At 34.6% G+C, this 22,805-nt stretch overlaps 1 protein-coding gene across 9 annotated transcripts in view; it reads left to right on the top strand.

The window, feature by feature from the left end:
- The window catches only part of NEXN (nexilin F-actin binding protein), a 51,554-nt gene that overhangs the window by 21,121 nt on the left and 7,628 nt on the right, over window positions 1–22,805 (top strand). For 3 of the 9 annotated variants that reach the window (XM_030327082.1, XM_030327081.1, XM_030327076.1), the window contains 9 exons: window positions 5,395–5,473; window positions 6,564–6,755; window positions 6,948–7,026; window positions 7,111–7,259; window positions 12,861–12,902; window positions 14,130–14,327; window positions 14,441–14,617; window positions 15,861–16,049; window positions 19,685–19,882. In XM_030327082.1, the coding sequence (XP_030182942.1) occupies window positions 5,447–5,473; window positions 6,564–6,755; window positions 6,948–7,026; window positions 7,111–7,259; window positions 12,861–12,902; window positions 14,130–14,327; window positions 14,441–14,617; window positions 15,861–16,049; window positions 19,685–19,882 (1,251 nt within the window). In that variant the 5' untranslated portion in view covers window positions 5,395–5,446. Of the gene's footprint in view, window positions 1–5,394; window positions 5,474–6,563; window positions 6,756–6,947; window positions 7,027–7,110; window positions 7,260–12,860; window positions 12,903–14,129; window positions 14,328–14,440; window positions 14,618–15,860; window positions 16,050–19,684; window positions 19,883–22,805 lie in introns of those variants that run through there. The other 6 variants (XM_030327079.1, XM_030327085.1, XM_030327078.1 and 3 more) reach the window with 5 other exon arrangements.

A 22,805-nucleotide genomic window follows, 5' to 3' on the forward strand; every position in this document is an offset into this window, starting at 1 on the left:
TACTCATATTAAATTTAAAAATTAAACTTATTTTATTCTGAATCTATAAATAAGTCAAGATATAATTTGAAGATTTAAAAAAAAATTAGATGAAGAAGCTAGCTGATTCATTTATTCTCCAGGACTACTCTTGACAGGGTAATTTTTCACTGTCACCAAACGACAGAATTTTCTTTCATTTTGCCACAAAAAAAGGCTCCTTCAAGTTCCCTCTGGCCAATTAATCCAGCTAAATTTATCAATTTGTGAGATTGCTCAAAGTTTCCTCATACCCTTTGGTATTAATTACTCTTTTAGATTACACAAATAATATATTAATATATGCTAATTGGCAGGGAAATGTACGTTTTTACTGAAGAGGATAAAAAGGATAGGGAGACCATGAGTGATGAAATCAATCAAAATTTTTGATACCTACTAATGTTAGGTATTGTTCTAGAATTTTTTACATATGTTATCTAATCCTAACCAGGAAGCACAGAATTGAAATTTGGATTTAGATCTGATTATCAAATTGTTGTAATCAAAGTATGAGGTGATAAAGGCTTGTATTATGAGGACAATGGAAATAGTGAAGTAATGTATAAGAACAAATTTGAAAGAAACAATCACAAATCTTGACAGTCTATCATAATTTAGGAGATCTAAAAGAAGAATGAACCAGAAATAACTCTAAGGTTTGAGAAGCTATGAGAATGAAGGATAAGTTCTCTTGGTTATACAAGAAGAAATATCTAGGGGCGCCTGGGTGGCGCAGTCGGTTAAGCGTCCGACTTCAGCCAGGTCACGATCTCGCGGTCCGGGAGTTCGAGCCCCGCGTCAGGCTCTGGGCTGATGGCTCAGAGCCTGGAGCCTGTTTCGGATTCTGTGTCTCCCTCTCTCTCTGCCCCTCCCCCGTTCATGCTCTGTCTCTCTCTGTCCCAAAAATAAATAAAAAACGTTGAAAAAAAAAATTAAAAAAAAAAAAAAAAGAAGAAATATCTAATAGGTAACTCTAGATATGATAGAGTGACTCAGGTAAGAGATCAAGACTAGAACTACTGGTTAGTTTTATCTCAGGCACATAGAATTAGATTACTCACAAACCTTGGTAATGACAGATAGTCATGTACTGCCTGCTTTTATTAGGAAAGCACTGTTAATAATAAGCACCCACAGACCCACTGAACAACAAAAGTTAGGACCTTGTTAATAATCACATGGAATCATGTCCCATCTACCTTCATCATATTGTCTTCTCCCAGAGAGAAAACTTTAGTCCCCAAATGGCTTCACTGGAAAGTTCTTGCAAACATTTAAGGAAAAAATTATATAGGGGCACTTGGTGGCTTAGCTGGTTAAATGTCTGACATTTAATTTCAGCTCAGGTCATGATCTCAGTTCATGAGATTGAGCCCCTCAATGGGCTCTGCACTGATAGCATGGAGCCTGCTTGGGATTCTCATTCTCTCATATTCTCTCTCTCTCTCTCTCTCTTTCTCTGATACTCCCCCACTCACATTCTCTTTCTCTCAAACATAAATAAACATTTAAAAAAAAAGGAAAAATGATATCAGTTCTACATGAGATCTTACAGAAAATTAAGACAAAATAATTCCCAACTCATTCTATGAGAGCAGTATTATTAACAAAAGCAGATGTTACAAAATAAAACTACACACCAATATCGTCCCATAAACATGGATGGAAAACTTCTTAACAAAATTTTATCAAATTGAATTTATCAGTGTGTTAAAAGGATAATGCATCATGACCAAATGCAGTTTCTCCTAGGAATGTAAAGTTGATTTAACATTTGAAAATAAATTAACGTAGCTTACTATAACGAAAATCAAACATAAGATTATCTCAATAGATACAGAAAAGACATTTTATTAAATCCAACATCTATTCCTAAAATTACTCTAGCACAATAAGAATAGAAAGGAACTTAATCTCATACAGGGCATCTAAGAAAAATCTGTAGCTAAAATCATTTAATGGTGAAAGACTAAACATTTTTCCCCTAAGGTCAGGAACAAGGCAAATATGTCTGCTCTCCCTACTTCTATTTGACTTTGTACTGAAGGTTCTATCCAGAACCTTCAGGCCAAAAAAAGAAATAAAAGACATACAGGTTATAAGGGAAAAAGTTGAAATGCGTTCATAGATGATATAGTCATCTATGTAGAAAATCAAATGGAATCTATAAAAACAACCCAATGGAACTAATAAGTTACTTTGGCCAGGTAGCAGGATAGAAGATGAGAATACAAAAATAAATTATATTTCTATATACCAGCAACAAATGATCAATTGAAATCTAAAAAATAACATCATTTACAATAGAATCAACAAATACAGAAGTATTTACAGATTTATATGTGAATACAAAGGACCTAGAATAGTCAAAACAAGTTTGAAAAGGAACAAAGTTGGGGTTACACTAATTTTTTCAAGGCTCATGATAAAGTACACTAATCAAGAATATGACACGGTGACTGGAGTTAAAAAAAAAAAAAATACTGTGGTATTGGCATCAGGAGAGAGAGACTGATGGAACAGAATGGAGGGTCCAGAAATAGACCCACCATAGTCAATTGATTTTTGACAAAAATGCAAAAGCATTTCATCAGAGAGAGATGTTTTTTTAAATAAGTGATCCTGGAAAAATTGTTTATCTGCAAAAAAGTGAACTTTTGCCCATATACAAAAATCAACCCAAAATGGATAAAAGACCTAAATGCAAAACCTAAAACTATAAACCTCTTAGAAGTAAATATGGGATAAGTTCTTTGTGATTGTGCGTTAAGCCAGTACAACACCAAAAGCACACACTATAAAAGAAAAAGATGATAAAATAGATTTTATCAAAATGAAGTTTCTGCTCTTCAAAAGACATTGTTAGGAAAATGAAAAGACAAGCCGAAGACTGGGAGAATATCTTTTCAAATCATACATCTGATATAGGTCTTGTATCCAGAATATGTAAAGTACTTTCAAAAGTTAATGGAAAATAAATAACCCAGTAACAAAATGGGCAAAAGATTTGAACAGATACTTCTACCAAAGAATATTTGTAGGTAGAAAAGAAACATATGAAAAGATGTTCAATAGCATTAATTATTAGGGAAATGTAAATTAAAACCATAATGTGATGTCACTACACACCTTTAGAATGTCTAAAAGTTAGAAGACCCATACCAAGTGCTGGTGAGCCTATAGAGAAAAGTATAACTCTCATATACTGTTGGTGTGAAGACAAAATGGTACAATCACTTAGAAAACAGTTTGTCAATTTCTTAAAAAGTTAAACATACATCTACCATAAGGTCTAGCCATACTTTATTTACTCAAAAAAGTATATGTTCATACAAAAGTTTACACATGAATATTCATAACAGCTTCATTGTAATAGTAACTGCAAACAGCCCAATGTCCAGCAACAAATGAATGGTGGTATATTCAATAAACTGTGGTATTCAACCAATTCAATAGATTGTGATATATTCATACAATGGAATAATATTTAGTACTAAAAAGGAATGAACTATTGATGATCCAACTATTGATGGATGAATCTCAAAATACGCTGGATAAAGGGGCCTGATAAAATGGTACATACTATCTGATTCCATTTATAGAAAATTGAATCTTTGGTGACCAAAAATATACCTGCCTGGGGATGTGGGTGGGAGAAGCAAGGAAAGGGGGGAGTTAAGATATCTGAGAAAACTTTTGGGGGTAATGTTTATATTATCTTGGTTGTGGTGATGGTGTCACAGGTACATACATATGTGAACTTATCAAACTGTGCACTTTAAAAAAATTTTTCTTTTAAGTTTATTGTGAGAGAGACAGAGACAGCATGAGTGGGGGAAGGGCAGAGAGAGAGGGAGACAGAGAAGCCCAAGCTGGCTCTGTGCTGTCAGTGCAGAGTCTGATGTGGGGCTCAATCCCACAAACCATGAGATCATGGCCTGAGCCGAAACCAACTGACCCACCCAGGCACCCCCAAACTGTGCACTTTTTTTTTTTTTTTTTTTAACGCTTATTTATTTTTGAGACAGGGAGAGACAGAGCATGAACGGGGGAGGGTCAGAGAGAGAGGGAGACACAGAATCTGAAACAGGCTCCAGGCTCTGAGGTGTCAGCACAGAGCCCGACGCGGGGCTCGAACTCACAGACCGCGAGATCAGGACCTGAGCCGAAGTCGGCCGCTTAACTGACTGAGCCACCCAGGCGCCCCTGCACTTTTTAAAAGCGTAGTTTTTTTGTATGTCAGCGATACCGTAGTAAAGTTATTAAAAATTTTTTAAAGCCAATACATAAAATTCTAAAAGTTACTCAAATAGTTCAGAAGTAGTCAGGGAAAGAGTAATAGAGGAAGAAAAAAAAGGGCGAACAAGAAACAAATAGTAAAATGGTAGTCTTAAGTCCATTTATAAAAATAATTACATTAAATATTAATGGACTAAACATTGCAATTAAAAGATATCATAATTGGGGCGCCTGGGTGGCCCAATCGGTTAAGCATCCAACTTTGGCTCAGATCTTGATCTCACTATTCATGGGTTTGACCCTGGCGTCGGGCTCTGTGCTGACAGCTTGGAGCCTGGAGCCTGCTTCAGAGTCTGTATCTCACTCTCTCTCTCTCTGCCCCTCCCCTGCTCTCTCTCAAAAATAAACATTAAAAAAAATTTTTTTTTAATCAGAATTGATTTTTCAAAACAAGGTCCAATTATATGCTGTGTCCAAGAGATGCAGTGTACATATAAAGTAATAAGTTGAAAGTAAATAGCTAGAAAATTATATACATCATACAGACTAAACTTAAGAAAGTTGGTGTAGCTATTTTAATATCAGATAAGTTCAAGACAATGAGATAAAAAGGAAATTTCGTACTGATGAGTCAATTCAAAAAGATGTTATAATCATAATGCATATGCACTTAAGAGGTTGAAATTACACGAAAAAAATGACATAATTAAAGGAAGAATCCTTTATTAAACAATCCCACATACCTGAAGACTGATAGAATAACTGGGCCACCAAAAGAAAAAGACACAGAAGATCTCAATAACACGATAAACCACCTTGACCTAGTTGATACTTACAGAGTAATATACCCAGTAACTGTCAAACACAAATTCTTTGCAAGTACACTTGATACATTCACCAAGCTATTCTGGGCCATAAATTTACAAGGATCTTTTAATACCATGCACCTTGTACCTTCTTTTACCCTGAATCTTGGGCAAAGGAGCTGAAGGTTATCACAATTTATTACTGGCCTGGATTGTGTCAGTATTTTTTGAGGAGCAATTGACATGCTGTTTCTGTTTACAAAAATACATAGAATATGAAAAATTAAGTCATTAAAAATTCTTATACAATACTAATGTATTTTTTCAGGTGCAAAAATATACAAAGGTCCATAATCACCCTGAGACCACATAGAGCAAACATGAATGATATTTCCCAAAAGGCTGAGGTAAGTCTCAAACCTTAAAAAAAAAAAAAAAAAAAAAGGGTGGGGGAAAACAGGATTGACTGTAGAACTGCTTAAAGGGCAGTTGCTTTGTGGAAAGGTCATATCCAGACGTTCATAATGACATAGTGTCAAGATATAAAATGTAAGAGCTAAAATTCACAGGCCGGTCTTGGGCCCAGTATTTTCATTTGGATTCTAATCTTGGAAGCATAATTATTAAATCTGTAAATGATAGTGAAATGCAAGTGATGGCTAACATCTTGAATAGAATTTTAATACCTTGATAAATCTTAGAAGTTATTTTTTAGTATTAAAAAAAACCCACCCAGATTTGACATATACTCTTAGGAGAAAGCAATAAAATCACTCTCAGGTAAAGCTCCATCCTAGCTACAGATTAGGGTTAGATTACGGATTAGGATTAGAGATTCCAGGGGAATCTCTTTTGCCATCCTAGAGCTCAGCCTACTTGGAGTGATACAGCCTTTTTACACATTTTTAATGTTGGTTTACAGAAGTTCTAGATGGACAGTACAGCAGTAGTAACAGCATACAAATCACTGCTTTGTACAAAGAACCTGGAGCACATGGGTACTAAAGGGCTGCCCTTCAGTTTTACTTCTATTTGATATGGAAACAAGCAAGAGCGTTGACATATGAATGAGGCTATAAACTTTAAAGCCTGAACTTTTGCTTTATTTTCACCTTCACCTAATTTATTGAAACGAGTCCTGGTGTCTTTTAAGTAAGAGATGTAAAATCTGAATCTTTAATAATGGTGTGGGAAAATAAAGTACAGGTTGTTTTAAATTAGAATCCAGTATTCAGTTTTTATATTTTGCTAGCCTTCGCACCTACAAAGTGGAACTCCTTTATATTAATGAAGTTTTTACTCTGTTTTCTGTAATTTCATTTTTCATAATTAGACTTTAGAAAGTAATCAGATTCTGATTGTACAAATATTTCAAACTCATTTGTTTTCTGTTTCAGTAAGTATTTCTTATATTGCTTATGCTGATCTATCTTTACCTGATTTCTTCCTATCTTATTTTTTTTATAACTTTCTTCTCTTTATTTTCTTCTAACGAAGATTCTGCTTTCTTCATCTAAACCTGTCCCAAAAACCTATGTGCCAAAACTTGGCAAGGGTGATGTAAAGGATAAGTTTGAAGCCATGCAGAGAGCCAGGGAAGAAAGAAATCAAAGGAGATCTAGAGATGAAAAGCAAAGAAGAAAAGAACAATATATTAGAGAGAGAGAATGGAACAGGAGAAAGCAGGAGGTTATTTTATTTTATTTTATTCTTGTGCAAAATTCATTTTCATCTTTTTAATTTATGCTTTATTCACATTAACCATATTTTATATTAAATATAACTAAAATAATTTTCTGTATTTGTCAGTTAATTTCAAACTTTGCATATAATATAGTCTAAATTTTTGACATGCTCCTATTAATTTATTTAACCATTTAGATTAAAGAAATGCTTGCTTCTGATGATGAGGAAGAGGCATCTTCTAAAGTAGAAAAGGCTTATGTCCCAAAGCTAACAGGTAAGAAACTTGAGGGGTAAATTGCAAATAAAATTGCAAAAACAGAAACGTAGCAAATATCAAACATGTTTTGTATATTCTTAGGAACTGTTAAAGGTAGATTTGCTGAAATGGAGAAACAAAGACAAGAAGAACAAAGAAAGAGGACAGAGGAGGAACGAAGACGCAGAATTGAGCAGGATATGTTAGAGAAGAGGAAGATACAACGTGAATTAGCAAAAAGGGCTGAGCAGGTATACACTAAATATTAAATTGGTATTTCTTCAGAAACTAATGGTACAAAATAAAACAATCAGTACATTGCCTAATTAAAATATTTTAATATAACAAACTTATTAAATAGCAGCTAACTTGAAAACAAGATCTTAAACACAAATATTTAATATCAGATAAATATATCACATGCCTAGAAGGATTGAGGGCAGAATATACTTACCTTAAGGTTGAATGCTAGGATAACTTTTGTTATGCACCAACTTGTCATTTAGTCCATATTCCTTACACTGTCCACATTTCTTGTTTTTCCTGACATGTTAGAGGATTTTACAAAGATATAAGGCAGTGTCACATAAACTATCTACAGTATGCTGGTCTTTCAGTAGCAATCAATAAATAGTTGTTGGTTATTATTACACACTAAGGCATAATTAGGATATCTTCCTACCCAAGAATTTGAAACAAATCACATTTTATTTAATAATGGTATTATTAGCTAGCTTATTAACTTTTTTTTTTTTTAAGTTGGGGATGGTAGTAGAAGAGGGGAGAAATGTGTGACAGCCATTTCTTTCATATAGCCATTACTGATGCCCATAGCCACAGGGGACAAATTAGAGGGGAGAAAAAAAATTGTTACTATGATCTTATATAGACTCTTAATGAATTTAGAATTCCCACATATTTTAGCTCAGAGCATGAGAACTTAGAGGCTAGTAAGTATTTTTAAAACACTCAAGAATATGATCTAATTTCCAGAAAAAGCTAATGTTTCAAAGTGATTAATGATTATAATGACATAGAAACTTGATCAATAGTCATACTTTTATTAAGTAAAGAATTGATCAGCTCACAAAAATTAATGCACTGATACTTGTTTTACATTATAAATTATGCCTAGTCATAGACTTGATGACCGTTATATTGTTTATGAACTTAACCTAGTCTACATTATAAGATCAAACGAGATGATCAGTGTATTGAGTTTAATGAGATGGCATTTATCTTAGAGTTGTTAATAATATTATATGAGTTAATAAATGCAAAGCACTTAGAACAGTGCCTGGTACACGTAAGTAGACTATAGATGTTTTCACCTAAGTGTCATGAAACCATTTTAGCTCCTCTTTCTTCTCTCATCAATATGTTAACAAATATATTAACATAGTCTTCATAAGTACAAAACTATTTTTATTGTGAAATTGTACTTGGCTCTTTTTTGTCTACTCTTTAAGTGCTTTAAATCTGTTTGCTATGCTCCTTCCAGTTTCCTACCTTTCTAAAAAGAAAAATGACAAAGAAGGCAAAGCATATGCCATGTTTGCATGTCAAAAAAATGTATTTACCCAGACTTTGCAAATAGACACTTCTGTGGCACAAATAACCACTTGTATAGTGGCAAATGATGACATAATGCCAGATGAATTATAGAAAAGAATTGGAATTTCCTATATTTTATTACTTTGTACATCTTTATCTAAAGAAAGGATGGTATGTACTTTACCTCTGACATCTCCAGTCATCAAAGATGAGAATTCATTTTGCAGTGTAAGTTCACCCAGGAATATAAATATAAGTGAGTATTATAGATTATGCATTGTCAAATATAAAATATGTCAGTATATGTAGTTATATTTACAATATAAATTATAAAATATGGTAATAAAATATGTAATTAAAATATATGGTATTTGGCAGCAAGTACTGTACATGGGTTTAGTCTACTTATGTTAAGTCTTATCAACTTTTTCAAAAAAGTATTGATTACTCACTAGACTTTAAGACCCACTACAACCGCAAGAACTGAATATACAGTGGTTTCTCAAAGAAAAATGACGTGTATGTTGAAGGAGGTGTGTTTGAATATGATGAAGACATGGGATACTCAGAGAGGGAGACAAAGTATCATGAAAAAGAACCACTTCTTTTAGTAACTCCAGAAACTACATGGCAGGGTGCCATAGAATCCTGATTAATGAAAATTTTGATCCATTACATTATTTGAGAATACGTAGGTAGAGCAAAATAAACTATTACTAGTAATTTTATCTTTCAAATATGGAAAGTCCAATTTTAAAAATTAAGTACATTTTCTGCTCAAATCTAATAAAAGTGAATCTGTCTTTGAATATAAGAAGTATGACATAGGTAATCAAGAAAAATTTGTTTTTGTCTTTTAGTAGGCTCCACACTCAGTGTGGAGCCCAATACAGGGCTTGAACTAACAACTTTGAGATCAAAATCTGATCTGAGATCGAGTCAGATGCTTAACCAACTGAGCCTCCCAGGTGCCCCAAGAAAAGTCTTAATGTTGGGGCACCTGGCTGGCTCAGTTGGTGGAGCATGAGACTCTTGATCTTGAGGTCGTGAGTTCAAGGCCCACTTTGGGGGTAGAGTTTACTAAGGAAAAAAAGTCTTAATGTTAATTTGAAAAATCCACTTCTACAAGTCCATATTCAAGACTGCTTTAGAAGGGATTCTTGAGTCAGGAGAACTACCAAATTCTAGGATCTTATGATGAATTAAAAATGAGTATACTTTGTATACTGGATGTTAGAACCAAAGACCAGTAAAATTTGGGGGAGAATCTTAAAAAAATTTTTTTTCTTTGTTTTGAGAGAGAGAGAGGGACAGCACATACACAGGGGAGGGGCAGATAAAGAGGGGCAGAGGATCTGAAGTGGGCTTTGTGCTGACAGCAGAGAGCCCTATGTGAGGCTTGAACTCGTGACCTGAGCCGAAGTCAGATGCTTAACTGACTGAGCCACCCAGGTACCCCTTAATTTAGTATAATCTGGTTATCTTTGAGGATATCCTGATGGGCAAGGTTAACATCTATCAATTTAGAAAAAGAGAAATTGTTGATAGGGGACTGTGATGTTGAAAATAAAGGGAGTGGTGCCTGGGTGGCTCAGGCGGTTAAGTGTCTGACTCTTGGTTTTTGGCTCAGGTTATGATCTCATGGTTCATGAGTTTGAGCCCTGCATCCAGCTCTGTGCTGATGGTGCAGAGCCTACTTGGGATCCTCTCTCTCTGCCCCTCTTCTACTTGTGCTCTCTCTCGCGCGCGCGCGCTCTCACTCTCAAAAAAATAAGTAAATAAAACTTAAAAAAAAAAAAAAGGAAAAGAAAAGAAAGGGGAGAAAAGGAAGTTGCTTTGGGAAGGAGCAAAAGGAGTTTCCTTTTCATAATCAAAAGAAATAGTTGGGAAGCAGCTCTTCAATGGTAGCTTCTGACAGCAAACACTATAACAAAACTGCATATCTCAGTTCTCTGTGAATGTACTGACACCATGGCCATTTAGACAAATTCATCTTTTCCTTTGCTGAAACCCAATGGAAAAAAAATCCTGTCTCCTGTTAAAGTTTTGGTAATGGCTTAAAATGAGCAAAGAAGAAAGCATACAAAAACAAAACAAAGAAAAGCCACTCCAAATATAATTTATTATTTTACCATAAGCTAATAAAAATCTGAGAAGGTTCTAGTAAAAGAAATTTGGGGTTAAGAAATTTAGAATTTGGGGCACCTTGGGTGGCTCGGTTGGTTAAGGGTCTGACTCTTGATTTCGGCTCAGGTCATGATCTAATGTTTTGTGGGTTCCAGCCCCGTGTTGGGCTCTGTGCTGATGGTGTGGAGCCTGCTTGGGATTCTCTCTCTCCCTCTCAAAATAAATAAGCTTAAAAAAAAATTAGAATTTACCTTCCCTGTACTCTCAATGTCTAGTTTCTTACCATATCTCTTAGAACTTTTTATTGAGAGACAAATGTGATTTGTGAAGGAATTGTTAGCCTTCCTTTGAAGGGAAGTAGTTTTTTAAGTTTGTTTATTTTTAAGTAATCTCTACACCCAGTGTGGGGCTCAAACTCATGACCCTGAGATCAAGAGTCGCATGCTCTTCCAACAGAGCCAGCCAGGCACCCCTGAAGGGAAAGAAATTTGTAATTATATATATATATATATATATATATATATATATATATACACACACACATACATATTTATAAATATATATAAATATATTTATTATTATTATTATTATAAGTTTTTCTTAGATGGGTGCCTGGGTGACTCAGTCGGTTGAGCTTCCGACTGTGGCTTAGGTCATGATCTCATGGTTCGTGGGTTAGAGCTCTGCATTGGGCTCTGTGCTGACAGCTCAGAACCTGGAGTCTGCTTTGGATTCTGTGTCTCCCTCTCTCTCTGCCCCTCCCCTACTTGTGCTCTGTCTCTGTCTCTCTCAAAAATAAATAAACATTAAAAACAATTTTTTTAATAAAATAAATTTTTTTCTTAGCTAATGTTTCTAAAAAGCAGGATTTTTTTCATCATTCAATAAAACTTTCACCATTTACACAGTAAGTCCCAAAGCATAGTAAGTCACAGTAAGTAAGTCTGCAAAACAAATTATTCCAAGCAAAACTTAATACAAATATTAAAATATAAAATAGATATGTTATTATATAAAATAGATATTTATTTATATAAAATAATTTATATAAAATATAAAAATATAAAATATATTTATATAAAATTTTATTTATATAAAATAATTTATATAAAATATTTATATGAAATAGATAAATTATTTCTTTGGAATTTATTTTTCAAAAAATTTGGTATCTTAATAAAATGTATTAATTCTCCTGTGACAGAGAATATAGAAAAGGGAAATGGAATGATGAATAGGGTCTTAGCCAGAATTCTCTTAGACTGTATAAGGAACAAACTACTTCCAGACTCTTTCACTGATGTTAAAAATAATAAATGTTAAATAATGTTAAATGTTAAAAGTTAAAAAATGTTAAATAATGTTAAAAATTAATTTAACATTAAAAAATGTTAAAATAATAAAATCTGAATGTTTACTTTCTAACTTCTCTCATTTTACCATTCCTTATGTTTCCTTTTCCTGACATCTCAAACATTGCATTATTTAAATCACCTGTCTTCCTTTTCATTTCTCAATCTGTTACATACATTAGCCTGCTCCTCAAGCTAACCTAATGGTGTTTCTTACGAGTAAAGCCAAATTGAGAACCCCTTCTATTGAATGAGGGTCTTTCCTTCCTAGATGTGGTCAAAATATAAACAATAATATCTACCAGAATTCTCCCTTCTAAACTAGCCATGTGAAAGCTGGTGTACTGCACTGTATTATTGTATCAGTTATATTCTGCCATGTATTTATATTGTAAAATATTGTCATAATTATTTGATTACCAATGATAGGTTTGGCTAGGGCAGAGACATAGAATGAAGAAATGTTTCTGTATCTCAGTTTAAGTTACTAATTTAATTAATAATTGCTGCTTGTAAGCTTACAGACAGGTCATAACAGTTTGGTCCATTCACATTACAGAATTACAAAGGTAGGCTTTATCTTAATTTTTCTTAATATACAATTCCCCATATACTGATTTTGATGTCAAAATATAAAAATGAATATAAGGTTTAATCTCCACATAAAAGGACTAATTTGCAGCAAAATAAAAATATTTTAAAAATTATGCATTTGAAAATTTACTATAAGTCACAACTAAATTACTTTTCAATTGTATGTTTAAAAACAAAAAGCAGAAATTCAATGTAATGTAATGATATGAAATTCTCATTCAATAGATTGAGGACATAAACAATACGGGAACTGAATCAGCATCAGAGGTAAATGGACATTTCCTTTAATGAAACATTCACCTAAAATTATCTGACTCACAAATAGTCTTTTAAAAAATTAAAAGCATTTCTATTCTTATTTCTATAGCAACAACAAAAGGACAAACATATTTTACAAAGCAAGATCATACTTTTTCACTTTCTCAAATATTATAGCTTAGTGTCTTAAAAGTATGTTTTTGCTTTCATGGTTAGAGACACAACTCTCAGCTTGAAATACTCTGCCAAGACTTTGTATTTCTTGAACTGTTAATAATAGTTGAGACTGTTGAAAGGTAACATTTTCAAAAAGCAGGGTTTTTTTCATCATTTGTCTTCTTTCCTCAGAGTTCCTCATAGTTTTTATTATCACATACTAGTAGAAAGTACAGTATATAGCACCATGAAGTAATGTTCCACAACCACAGAAATTTTAGTTAATCCCTTTTTATCTAACAGAGAAAGTTAAACATCAGTCAATTTGATGGTGTGCCTAAAACTACAGCCACATAAAGTGGAAGCAGTTCTGTTTTAGCGGCATGTGTTGCATATTATAATTCACTTTATTTTTGAAAAAAGTTCAGAGAGATGTAACAATAGATTATGTAATGGAACTAATTAAAATGAATTTGAAAAACAACAAATTTAAAAATATTTTACTAAGACCAAATGCCAATGAGTTTTGTCTATAAGTATTTTATACTTATTTTGTCTGTAAGTATTTTGTCTGTAAGTGTTTTATAAAAACAATATAATATTGTTTTCCCTCACAAAATATTAGTTAAGTATTTTAAAACTTGCACGGAGAAAAAAATCATATGGAAAGACTTTCTGTGTGTGTTTAAACTGAATCTATCCACCATCAAATTGATGTAGAGTATACTCACATGCACATTACCTTTTGTGGAACTAGTGCACGGACAGTTAAATTCAGATAATGTCATGCAGTTTTATCCAAACAGCTGTATTAACATCACCTTCTAGGAAAGAAGATGCTCCTTGAACCTTCTCATCCATGGATTTCAAAGATTAACTCAATGTGCAGAGAAAAAGCTATTGAATAGAAATCTGTAAAAAAAAAAAAAAAGTATATATAGATATAGATACATATATAAATTTTTGTTCTTCATAACATTGATGGCCATGTAACAAAATTCACCAATAATGGAGGTAAATCCTGTGAAACCTAAATTTTGGTTAGGAAGAAACATGCTAATTATCTATTTTATAAATTAGGAAGGAGATGATTCACTACTTGTAACAGTGGTACCTGTCAGATCACACAAAACTTCTGGAAAGATAAGAAAGAATTTCGAGGATCTAGAAAAAGAACGAGAAGAAAAAGAAAGGGTCAAGTATGAAGAAGATAAAAGAATAAGATATGAAGAACAACGGCGATCTCTCAAGGAAGCAAAGTGTCTTTCCTTGGTCATGGTAATTAATTAATTAATTAATTTATTTATTTATTGGAACAAATCAAAGCAGCTAAGTTGGTTAGCACCATTTCCTTTTATAATTAACAGTTGTGTTTTCACAATGTTTCTTAGGATGATGAACTAGAAAGTGAGGCAAGAAAAGACTCCATTTCTCCTGGAAAATTGAAACTAACTTTTGAAGAATTGGAAAGACAAAGACAAGAAAACCGAAGGAAGCAAGCTGAAGAGGAAGCACGACAACGTTTAGAAGAAGAGAAGCGTGCTTTTGAAGAAGCAAGGCGGCAAATGGTAAAACATATATGTAACACACACACACACACACACATTTTTCAAGATTTTTCATATTTAAAACATTTTTTTTTCAATATATGAAGTTTATTGTCAAATTAGTTTCCATACAACACCCAGTGCTCATCCCAAAAGCTGCCCTCCTCAATACCCATCACCCACCCTCCCCTCCCTCCCACCCCCCATCAACCCTCAGTTTGTCATCAGTTTTTAAGAGTCTCTTATGCTTTGGCTCTCTCCCACTCTAACCTCTTTTTTTTTCCCTTCCCCTCCCCCATGGGTTCCCGTTAAGTTTCTCAGGATCCACATAAGAGTGAACACATATGGTATCTGTCTTTCTCTGTATGGCTTATTTCACTTAGCATCACACTCTCCAGTTCCATCCATGTTGCTACAAAGGGCCAGATTTCATTCTTTCTCATTGCCACGTAGTACTCCATTGTGTATATAAACCACAATTTCTTTATCTATTCATCAGTTGATGGACATTTAGGCTCTTTCCATAATTTGGCTATTGTTGAGAGTGCTGCTATAAACATTGGGGTACAAGTGCCCCTATGCATCAGTACTCCTGTATCCCTTGGGTAAATTCCTAGCAGTGCTATTGCTGGGTCATAGGGTGGGTCTATTTTTAATTTTTTGAGGAACCTCCACACTGAAGATTTTATTTTTAAGTAATCTCTACTTGAACCCACAACCCTGAGATCAAGAGTAGCATGCTCCACCAACTGAGCCAGCCAGGTACCCCTATAACATATTTTTTTTACATATAATGACATTATATATATATATATATATATATATATATATATATATATAATGATTATAACATATAAATTATGTATAATAGTTATATAATAAATTTGAGGAAATTCCAGATAAAGATGTACCTTGAACCTCAGTAAGTACATACACATACACATTTTCTGTTTTGTCCTGGGAGAGTTAATATTTAACAGAACTTTTAAATGACCCCTTAACTTTTTTCACACTCCACTTACCTATTTAAAAATTTGACTTTCTTGGGAACTTTTATTTAACTTGAGTACATCTTTGCCTGGAATTTCCTCAAATTTGAATATTTTATCATAAAAGACAATATAAAGGAAGGGAATTTTTGGTCAAATATATTAAGGGTAAGGAAATGTTCATGTGTGAGGTGGCTGATTCTGTCCCTTTTGAGGTCATTCATTCCTGTCTTTGATGAATCTCAGTTCTTACTAGTGAGTTGTTTCTTGGTTAGGTAAATGAAGAGGAGGAAAACCAAGACACAGAAAAAATTTTAAAAGGGTACCGCCCTGGTAAACTCAAACTCAGCTTTGAAGAAATAGAAAGACAAAGGAGAGAAGATGAAAAAAAGAAAGCAGAAGAAGAAGCCAGAAGGAGAATAGAGGAAGAAAAGAAGGCATTTGCTGAAGCAAGGAGAAGCATGGTAAGACAGAATGTAATTGGGAGAATGCCATTAGGATTCAGCTTTTTAAGCGTATGTTAAGACAGGGTGCCTAGCTGCCTCTAGTAGCACATGCAACTCTTGATCTCAGGATTGTGAGTTCAAGCCCCATGTTGGGTGTAGAGATTACTTAGAAAATTTTTTAAAAATTAAAAAAAAAATTTAAAGAGTATGTTAAGAGAAATAATTAAACTTTGGGGAATACTCTATTATTTCAGGAAAGTTTCAAAAGTAGGGATAGCAAATAAGTTTTTAAAGTCTCCTGTGGCATAAAACCAGTCAGTTAAAGGTGTTTGCTTCAATGTAATGTTGAGAAGGTTCTGATTAAATTGCTATGCCTGGCATAGATGATTGAATATTGTCTTCCTTCTCTGGGAAGGTATGTTTTCCAGAAGTAAGTATCTAAGCAGGGAGTTTCCTACCCTCACCCTTTCTTCTATTCTCTCCATTCTTCTTTCCTTTCCCACATTTCCTCTTTCCCTCCCTCCTTCCTTTCCTTCTTTTGTTTCACTTTCCATTCCATCCAGTATATATTAAATGGTCAAAGCCATTTAATCACAATTATTTAACTCTCCAAAATACTCACCCATCACTTCTGGATATTGCTACCAAACTTAATTCTGTCACAGAGTTACAGAATTTTAATGTTTGTAAAATGTACAGTTATCTGACAAACTTTATTTTCAAGCAAGCTGATGTGAATGCTGCATCCCCTTCTTGAAACATTTTCGAAAATTTTATTTTTAAGTAACCTCCACAACCAATATGGGGCTGACACTCACAACCCTAAGATCAAGAGTCATACAGCCCACCGATTGAGCCAGGCAGATGCGCCAAACCATTTTTTTAAGTAGGCTCTACACCCAATATGGGGCTTGACTGAACTCATAACCCTGTGATCAAGAGTTATAGGCTCTACCGACTGAGCCAGCCAGGCACCCCTGACCCTTCTTGAAACATTTTAATTGGCTTCAATGATATGACCTGGTTTTCTTACTATGTCTAAGGGAGCTTCAGGCACATATATCCATCCACGTTTTTATTTGGCATCATCACCAATCCAGATGCTCAAATCAGAAAGTTGGGAGCCTTAAACACTTCCAACCTTCTCATTCATGCCTCACATCCAATCATTCATTAAGTTTTATTCATTCTATCTTCTAAATCACTCTAAAAATCTATCAATTTTCCCCTCATTTCTACTATAGTTATCCTTTTCTAGGGCCACCTATCTCCTCCCAGGTCAATTATCTCTAGCTTCAGACTAACTCCTGTTTAACTTGTTTTCTTGCCTATAATCCATTCTTCCTTGTAAAGCCAAGAGTGATCTTCTCTCTCTTTTCAAGTAAATTTTATTGTGTTACTGTTTTGCTTAAAAATTTTCCCTTTCTGGGGCATCTGGGTGGCTCAGTTGGTAGAGTATCTGACTCTCGATCTCAGGGTTGTGAGTTCAAGCCCCACATTGGATGTAGTGCCTACTTAAAAAAAAAAAGGAAAAGAAAAAGAAAGGAGTGCCTGGGTGGCTCAGTTGGTTAAGCATTCAGCCTCAGCTCAGGATATGATCTTGTGGTCCATGAGTTTGAGCCCCGCATCAGGCTCTGTGCTGACAGCTCAGAGCCTTGAGCCTCTTCAGATTCTGTGTCTCCCTCTCTCTCTCTGCCCCTCCCCAACTCAAGTTCTATCCCTCTCTCAAAAAATAAATAAACATTAAAAAAAGAAAAAAAATTTCTGCTTCCCTTAAGCAAAAATCTAAATTAAAAAAAAATCTAAAAAATTTTAAAACAAGTTTCTTTATAATATTGCCCTGGTGTATTTTTCCAGCTTCATTTCTTGATTCTTCATCTTTTTTCCAGACATACTAAATTTCTCCCAATTTCTTCAAAATACTGTGCTCTTGTCCATCTCTGGACCTTCATTAATGCTAAATGAAACATGTCCCTCTTTCCTTTCCCTATGCTCTAATTCTTTTTCATATATTCTGTTTCCTTTGGGAAGCTTTTCCTGAGAATACAAGTTCCAAAGACATGTTCCTTCTGTACATTCTTACAGCATTTAGTACTTCCCTGGCATAGCACTAAAGCTGTATTGTTGTTGCTTACAGCTGCCTTTCTCACTCATGAGGCTGAGACTGTTCATCTGGCATGTGGCACAATGCATTCTAGTGTAACAAATTGCCTATAAATGTTTGCGGAATATATTAAAACTTTTTTTAAAAATTAATTTTTTTATTTGTTAAGTAAACTCTACCCCCAACATGGGGCTTGAACTGACAACCCCAAGACCAAGAGTTTCATGCTGTACTGACAGAGTCAGTCAGGTGCCCCTTAAAACTATCTTATATGTATTACAAGGTAATCCTTGATTCACAAATGATTTCTACACAGAAACCCTATAAACCTTGTGAAGGCACTTAATTTTTTGGAGAATAAACAGGTTCAGAAGTGATAGACAAGAAGTAGTTGTAAAGATCAGGAGATCTAGTCCCAGGGCCAGATTTTTAGGCTGAAACTGCCAGGATTCACTAGTGGAAAAAGTGCAGGGAAAGAAAACTGCATTAAACCCAAACTCTAGTTTCCTAGAGATATTTCTGTATCAGGAAAGGAAAAACTAATTCCTTTATTTATGTTGTTTTCTTATCCAGGGCCATATTTTAATTTTGTATTATAGCTCAGTTAATAGTAAAAATTTGGGGCAATCTTTGGATTGCAAAGTTTCTATTTGCAATTTAGGGATTGCCTTTATTACAGGGAATGCTAATGTAAATGCTAATGTAAATGTTAATTTACAGGGAATAAAACTGCCATTGGGAGCTTACCATTGGGTGTCAGGCATACTGCTAAGTGTTTCCAAATTTTGATTCTCCTGACAACTGTATGAAAAGTCATCACAAATGGGGAAACTCAGAGGCTAGGTAACTTGCCCAAGGTCACAAATAAATGGCAATTAGACATGTAACTCATGAAATTACAAAAAGTCTAAATCATTATTTATAATTTTATTAGACTTTTGAAGTTTTGAATACCACCTTTGCCACTTAATATTTGTGTTGACTTTGGACAAGTTACTTTTCACTGCCTCAGTTTCCTCATCCATATAAAGTGCTTAGAATTTTACATGGCAGCTCTGAGTAAGTATTAACTATTATTATTAGCATTAAATACAATAAAATTACAGCATTAAGAGTGATTTTTACCTGATTATGAAGGAATCCTGATGGGTTATTTAATTCATTCAGACAAAACCATGAGTTAGCTGCGAAATGCTCATTTTAATCACCAAAATGGAAATTCATTTTACTTCACGTAGAAAGTGTTCTCAGTATTATAAAATCTTAATGTCTAATTCGAATTACTCATAATACAAAGTCAAAGGATTTGTGTTTGTTGCAATGGAGAACAGATGGTCACCGTTTCCTCTGTAGCCACAAAAACACCTTAAATTTTCTAGTATTTTTTACCTTGTTTATTGTTTTATACTTTTGAAGAGATTTAGGTCTTCAAATTTTTAGTTCAGGGTGAAACCTTTTTACTCACTCAATCAGTTTCTACAAAAAAAAAAATTCCCCTTTTTAGTATGTGTAATTTTGGAAAGAGTAATAAGAGACTTATTTTAAATAGGTAGTAGATGATGACTTCCCAGAGATGTATAAAACAATTTCTCAAGAATCTCTTACACCGGGAAAACTGGAAATTAATTTTGAAGAATTATTAAAACAAAAAATGGAAGAAGAAAAACGACGAACGGAGGAAGAAAGGAAGCATAAGCTAGAGATGGAAAAACAGGAATTTGAACAACTGAGACAAGAAATGGGAGAGGTGAGATTTTAGGAAATATCCATTTTTTTTTCTTCCAAATGTTTATAAATGTGGAAATATCCATTTTTTTCTTCCAAATGTTTATTAATGTAAGTATTTTACATATAGTATCTTACAATAACTTTCTGAGTATTATTATTCACATAAAGGACACTCATCATACTATGAGGCGCTTGGTACAAGTTTCAGCACAGTTATGTGCGCTTTCTAGCCTGATAGAACTCTGTTTCTTCCTTACTAATTTAAATCACTTATGATGCAGGGCACCTGGGGGGCTCAGTCAAGCATCAAGCTTCAGCTCAGGTCATGATCTCATGGTTTGTGGGTTTGGTTCTTGGATTTGAGCCCCATGTTGGGATCCTCTGTCCCCCTCTCTCTCTGCCCCTCCCCTGCTTATGCTCTCTCAAAAATGGATAAACATTAAAAAAATAATAAAACAAATGATTGTAAGTGATTACCTTAAGTAAATATTTCTTCCTAAATACCTCACAATTGTGCGGTCACATTATGATTGAGAATTGTTTCCTAAAGTGTTTAATATACTCATTTATGCTTATTTTTCTTGAAACAAACAGAATTAAACTGATTAGTCAAAATAAAATTACAAGAGTACCATGGATACTAGAACATCAGTGTGGCAAGTTTTTGAATAATTTTATTTTACTAAATTAGAAGATAGGACTTTGATGTTAAATATTTTAGTATAATTTCTCTAGTACTGAAATGAATTAAAGATATATACAAATATATATGTATATAAATACAGGACTGTACAGGGCCAGCTTCATGGGCAGGCAACTTGTGCCGTCACAGGGCCCTATATGCTCAAATAGGCCATGCATAAGATTTAATGCTCTAAGGTTGCCAATCTTGATTTTTGTTTATTAAAAAAAATTTTTTTTAAGTTTTATTTAAGCAATGTCTACACCCAACATGGGGCTTGAACTCATGACCCCAAGATCAAGAGTAACATGCTTTTCTGACTGAGCCAGCTAGGCACCTGGCCAATCTTGATTTTTATTTAAAAAATTTAATTAAAATAAAATTTAAAAATTAAAATTTTAATAATCTTGTCTTTGAATTTGTGTGTAAGTGAAAGCTGACTGGACAGTGGAGTATCTGCTAGAGTTTTAGAGCTTTGGCTCACTCAAACCTTCTTCTGTCCCCTGCCTCCCTATGGTGCATTCTCAGAAGCCCTTTTTCTACCTCCTGGTGCTCTAAGGCCCTGCCTAACCTTTTCCTTCCCACAGCTGCCACCCTGCATCTGGATGGCCAGTTGTGTAGGCAGAAGAGGGGAGGGAAAAAGAGGGGGCCAGCATTCCACTGTCACCCTCGGCTTCTGATGAGGAAGCTACTGGCAGCAGCCTGAGGAGAATTGGGGATGAACATGACTTGGGGTGAGATGAACAGTGGCTGTCCCAGACTAAGACTGGCAATGACACGGCATGTTTGGTGGGCAACTTGATGGGGACTTCTTGCCAGCTTGTGACCTATGCAGACGTTGCAGTCTCTTAGAAGTTACCTTCTTTGTTATGGGTTAAGACAGTGGGCCTGTGGGGTTATTTACTTCCTTGCCCTAGCCAATCAAGAGACTATAAATACTATATAAACATATAGGTAATAATAAAGTATCATGAATATGCTGTAGAAAAATATTCCAAGGTCTAGCCTTAAAATATTTTACTTTATAATTTTTTTAATGTGTATTTATTTTTGAGAGACAGAGAGACATAAACAGAGCATGAGCAGGGGAGGGGCAGAAAGAGAGGGAGACACAGAATCTGAAGCAGGCTCCAGGTTCTGAATGATCCTTACAGGGCCTGATGCAGGGCTGGAACTCCCAAACTGCAAGATCACACATGACCTGAGCTGAAGTTGGACGCTTAACCGACTGAGCCACCCAGGAACCCCTTGCCTTAAAGCTTTTTAAATGTAATAGCATTTATTTTATAAAGGAAGCTGAAGATGAATCATTTAGGAAAACTTGTAAATTATATTTTAGTACACTGAGATGGATTCTAATTAACATAAGGCAGTATGTAACTGACATTTTGGTGCTACTGAGTGACTTACCCTACTACGTCTGAGTGTTTCCAAGCGAGTAGCACACCAGTTCCACGATCATCTGCACTGCAGCTAATTAGTTCATTTGACCAGAATGACTTGGGAACCACTGTAATATGAGGTATATCACAAATTTGTTAGGTTTCTGGTATTTTAGGAGTTGTCAGTTTGGACCGTCAGAGACCAAAACGTGGAGGGTAGTATAACGGAATAAATTTTCTCTTTCATCCCTTTGGTTGAACCAAGAAATTAAGCCTCACGTCACATCATCCACTGTGATCCCATCCTTCCCCTCCTTCATTTTCCTTCCCTACTACCCCTGCTCCACACCTAGGACTTTAGGTCTTCTCCAGGAAAAGTATATCAGGAATAACTGCAATCTTTTAAACCACTTCATACAGTGAGATTAGGGTTTAGTGTAAGAAGTATACAAAGAACTAGGAATAAATTGTGAAAAGCCAAGGGAAACTTGAGGAAAAAGTATTTAAGATAAAATGCTCTAAAGAGGGGTGCCTGGGTGGCTCAGTCAGTTGAGCATCCGACTTCAGCCCAGGTCATGATCTCGCAGTCCATGGGTTCGAGCCCCACATCAGGCTCTGTGCTGACAGCTTGGAGCCCGGAGCCTGTTTCAGATTCTTTGTCTCCCTCTCTGACCCTCCCCTGTTCATGCTCTGTCTCTGTCTCAAAAATAAATAAACATTAAAAAAAAAATTAAAAAAAAAATGCTCTAAAGAATTGGGAGCCCAATTTTGGTTTGACTCCTTTTCTTTCATGGCAGAATATAAAATAGAGTAAAAGTGATATGTATCAAAATGTAGGGATTTGGCCAGACTGTATTTTAGAAAGGCTTCGTTCACTT

Source organism: Lynx canadensis, chromosome C1 (assembly GCF_007474595.2).
Source record: "Lynx canadensis isolate LIC74 chromosome C1, mLynCan4.pri.v2, whole genome shotgun sequence".
In the NCBI taxonomy this organism is placed as follows: Eukaryota; Metazoa; Chordata; class Mammalia; order Carnivora; family Felidae; genus Lynx; species Lynx canadensis.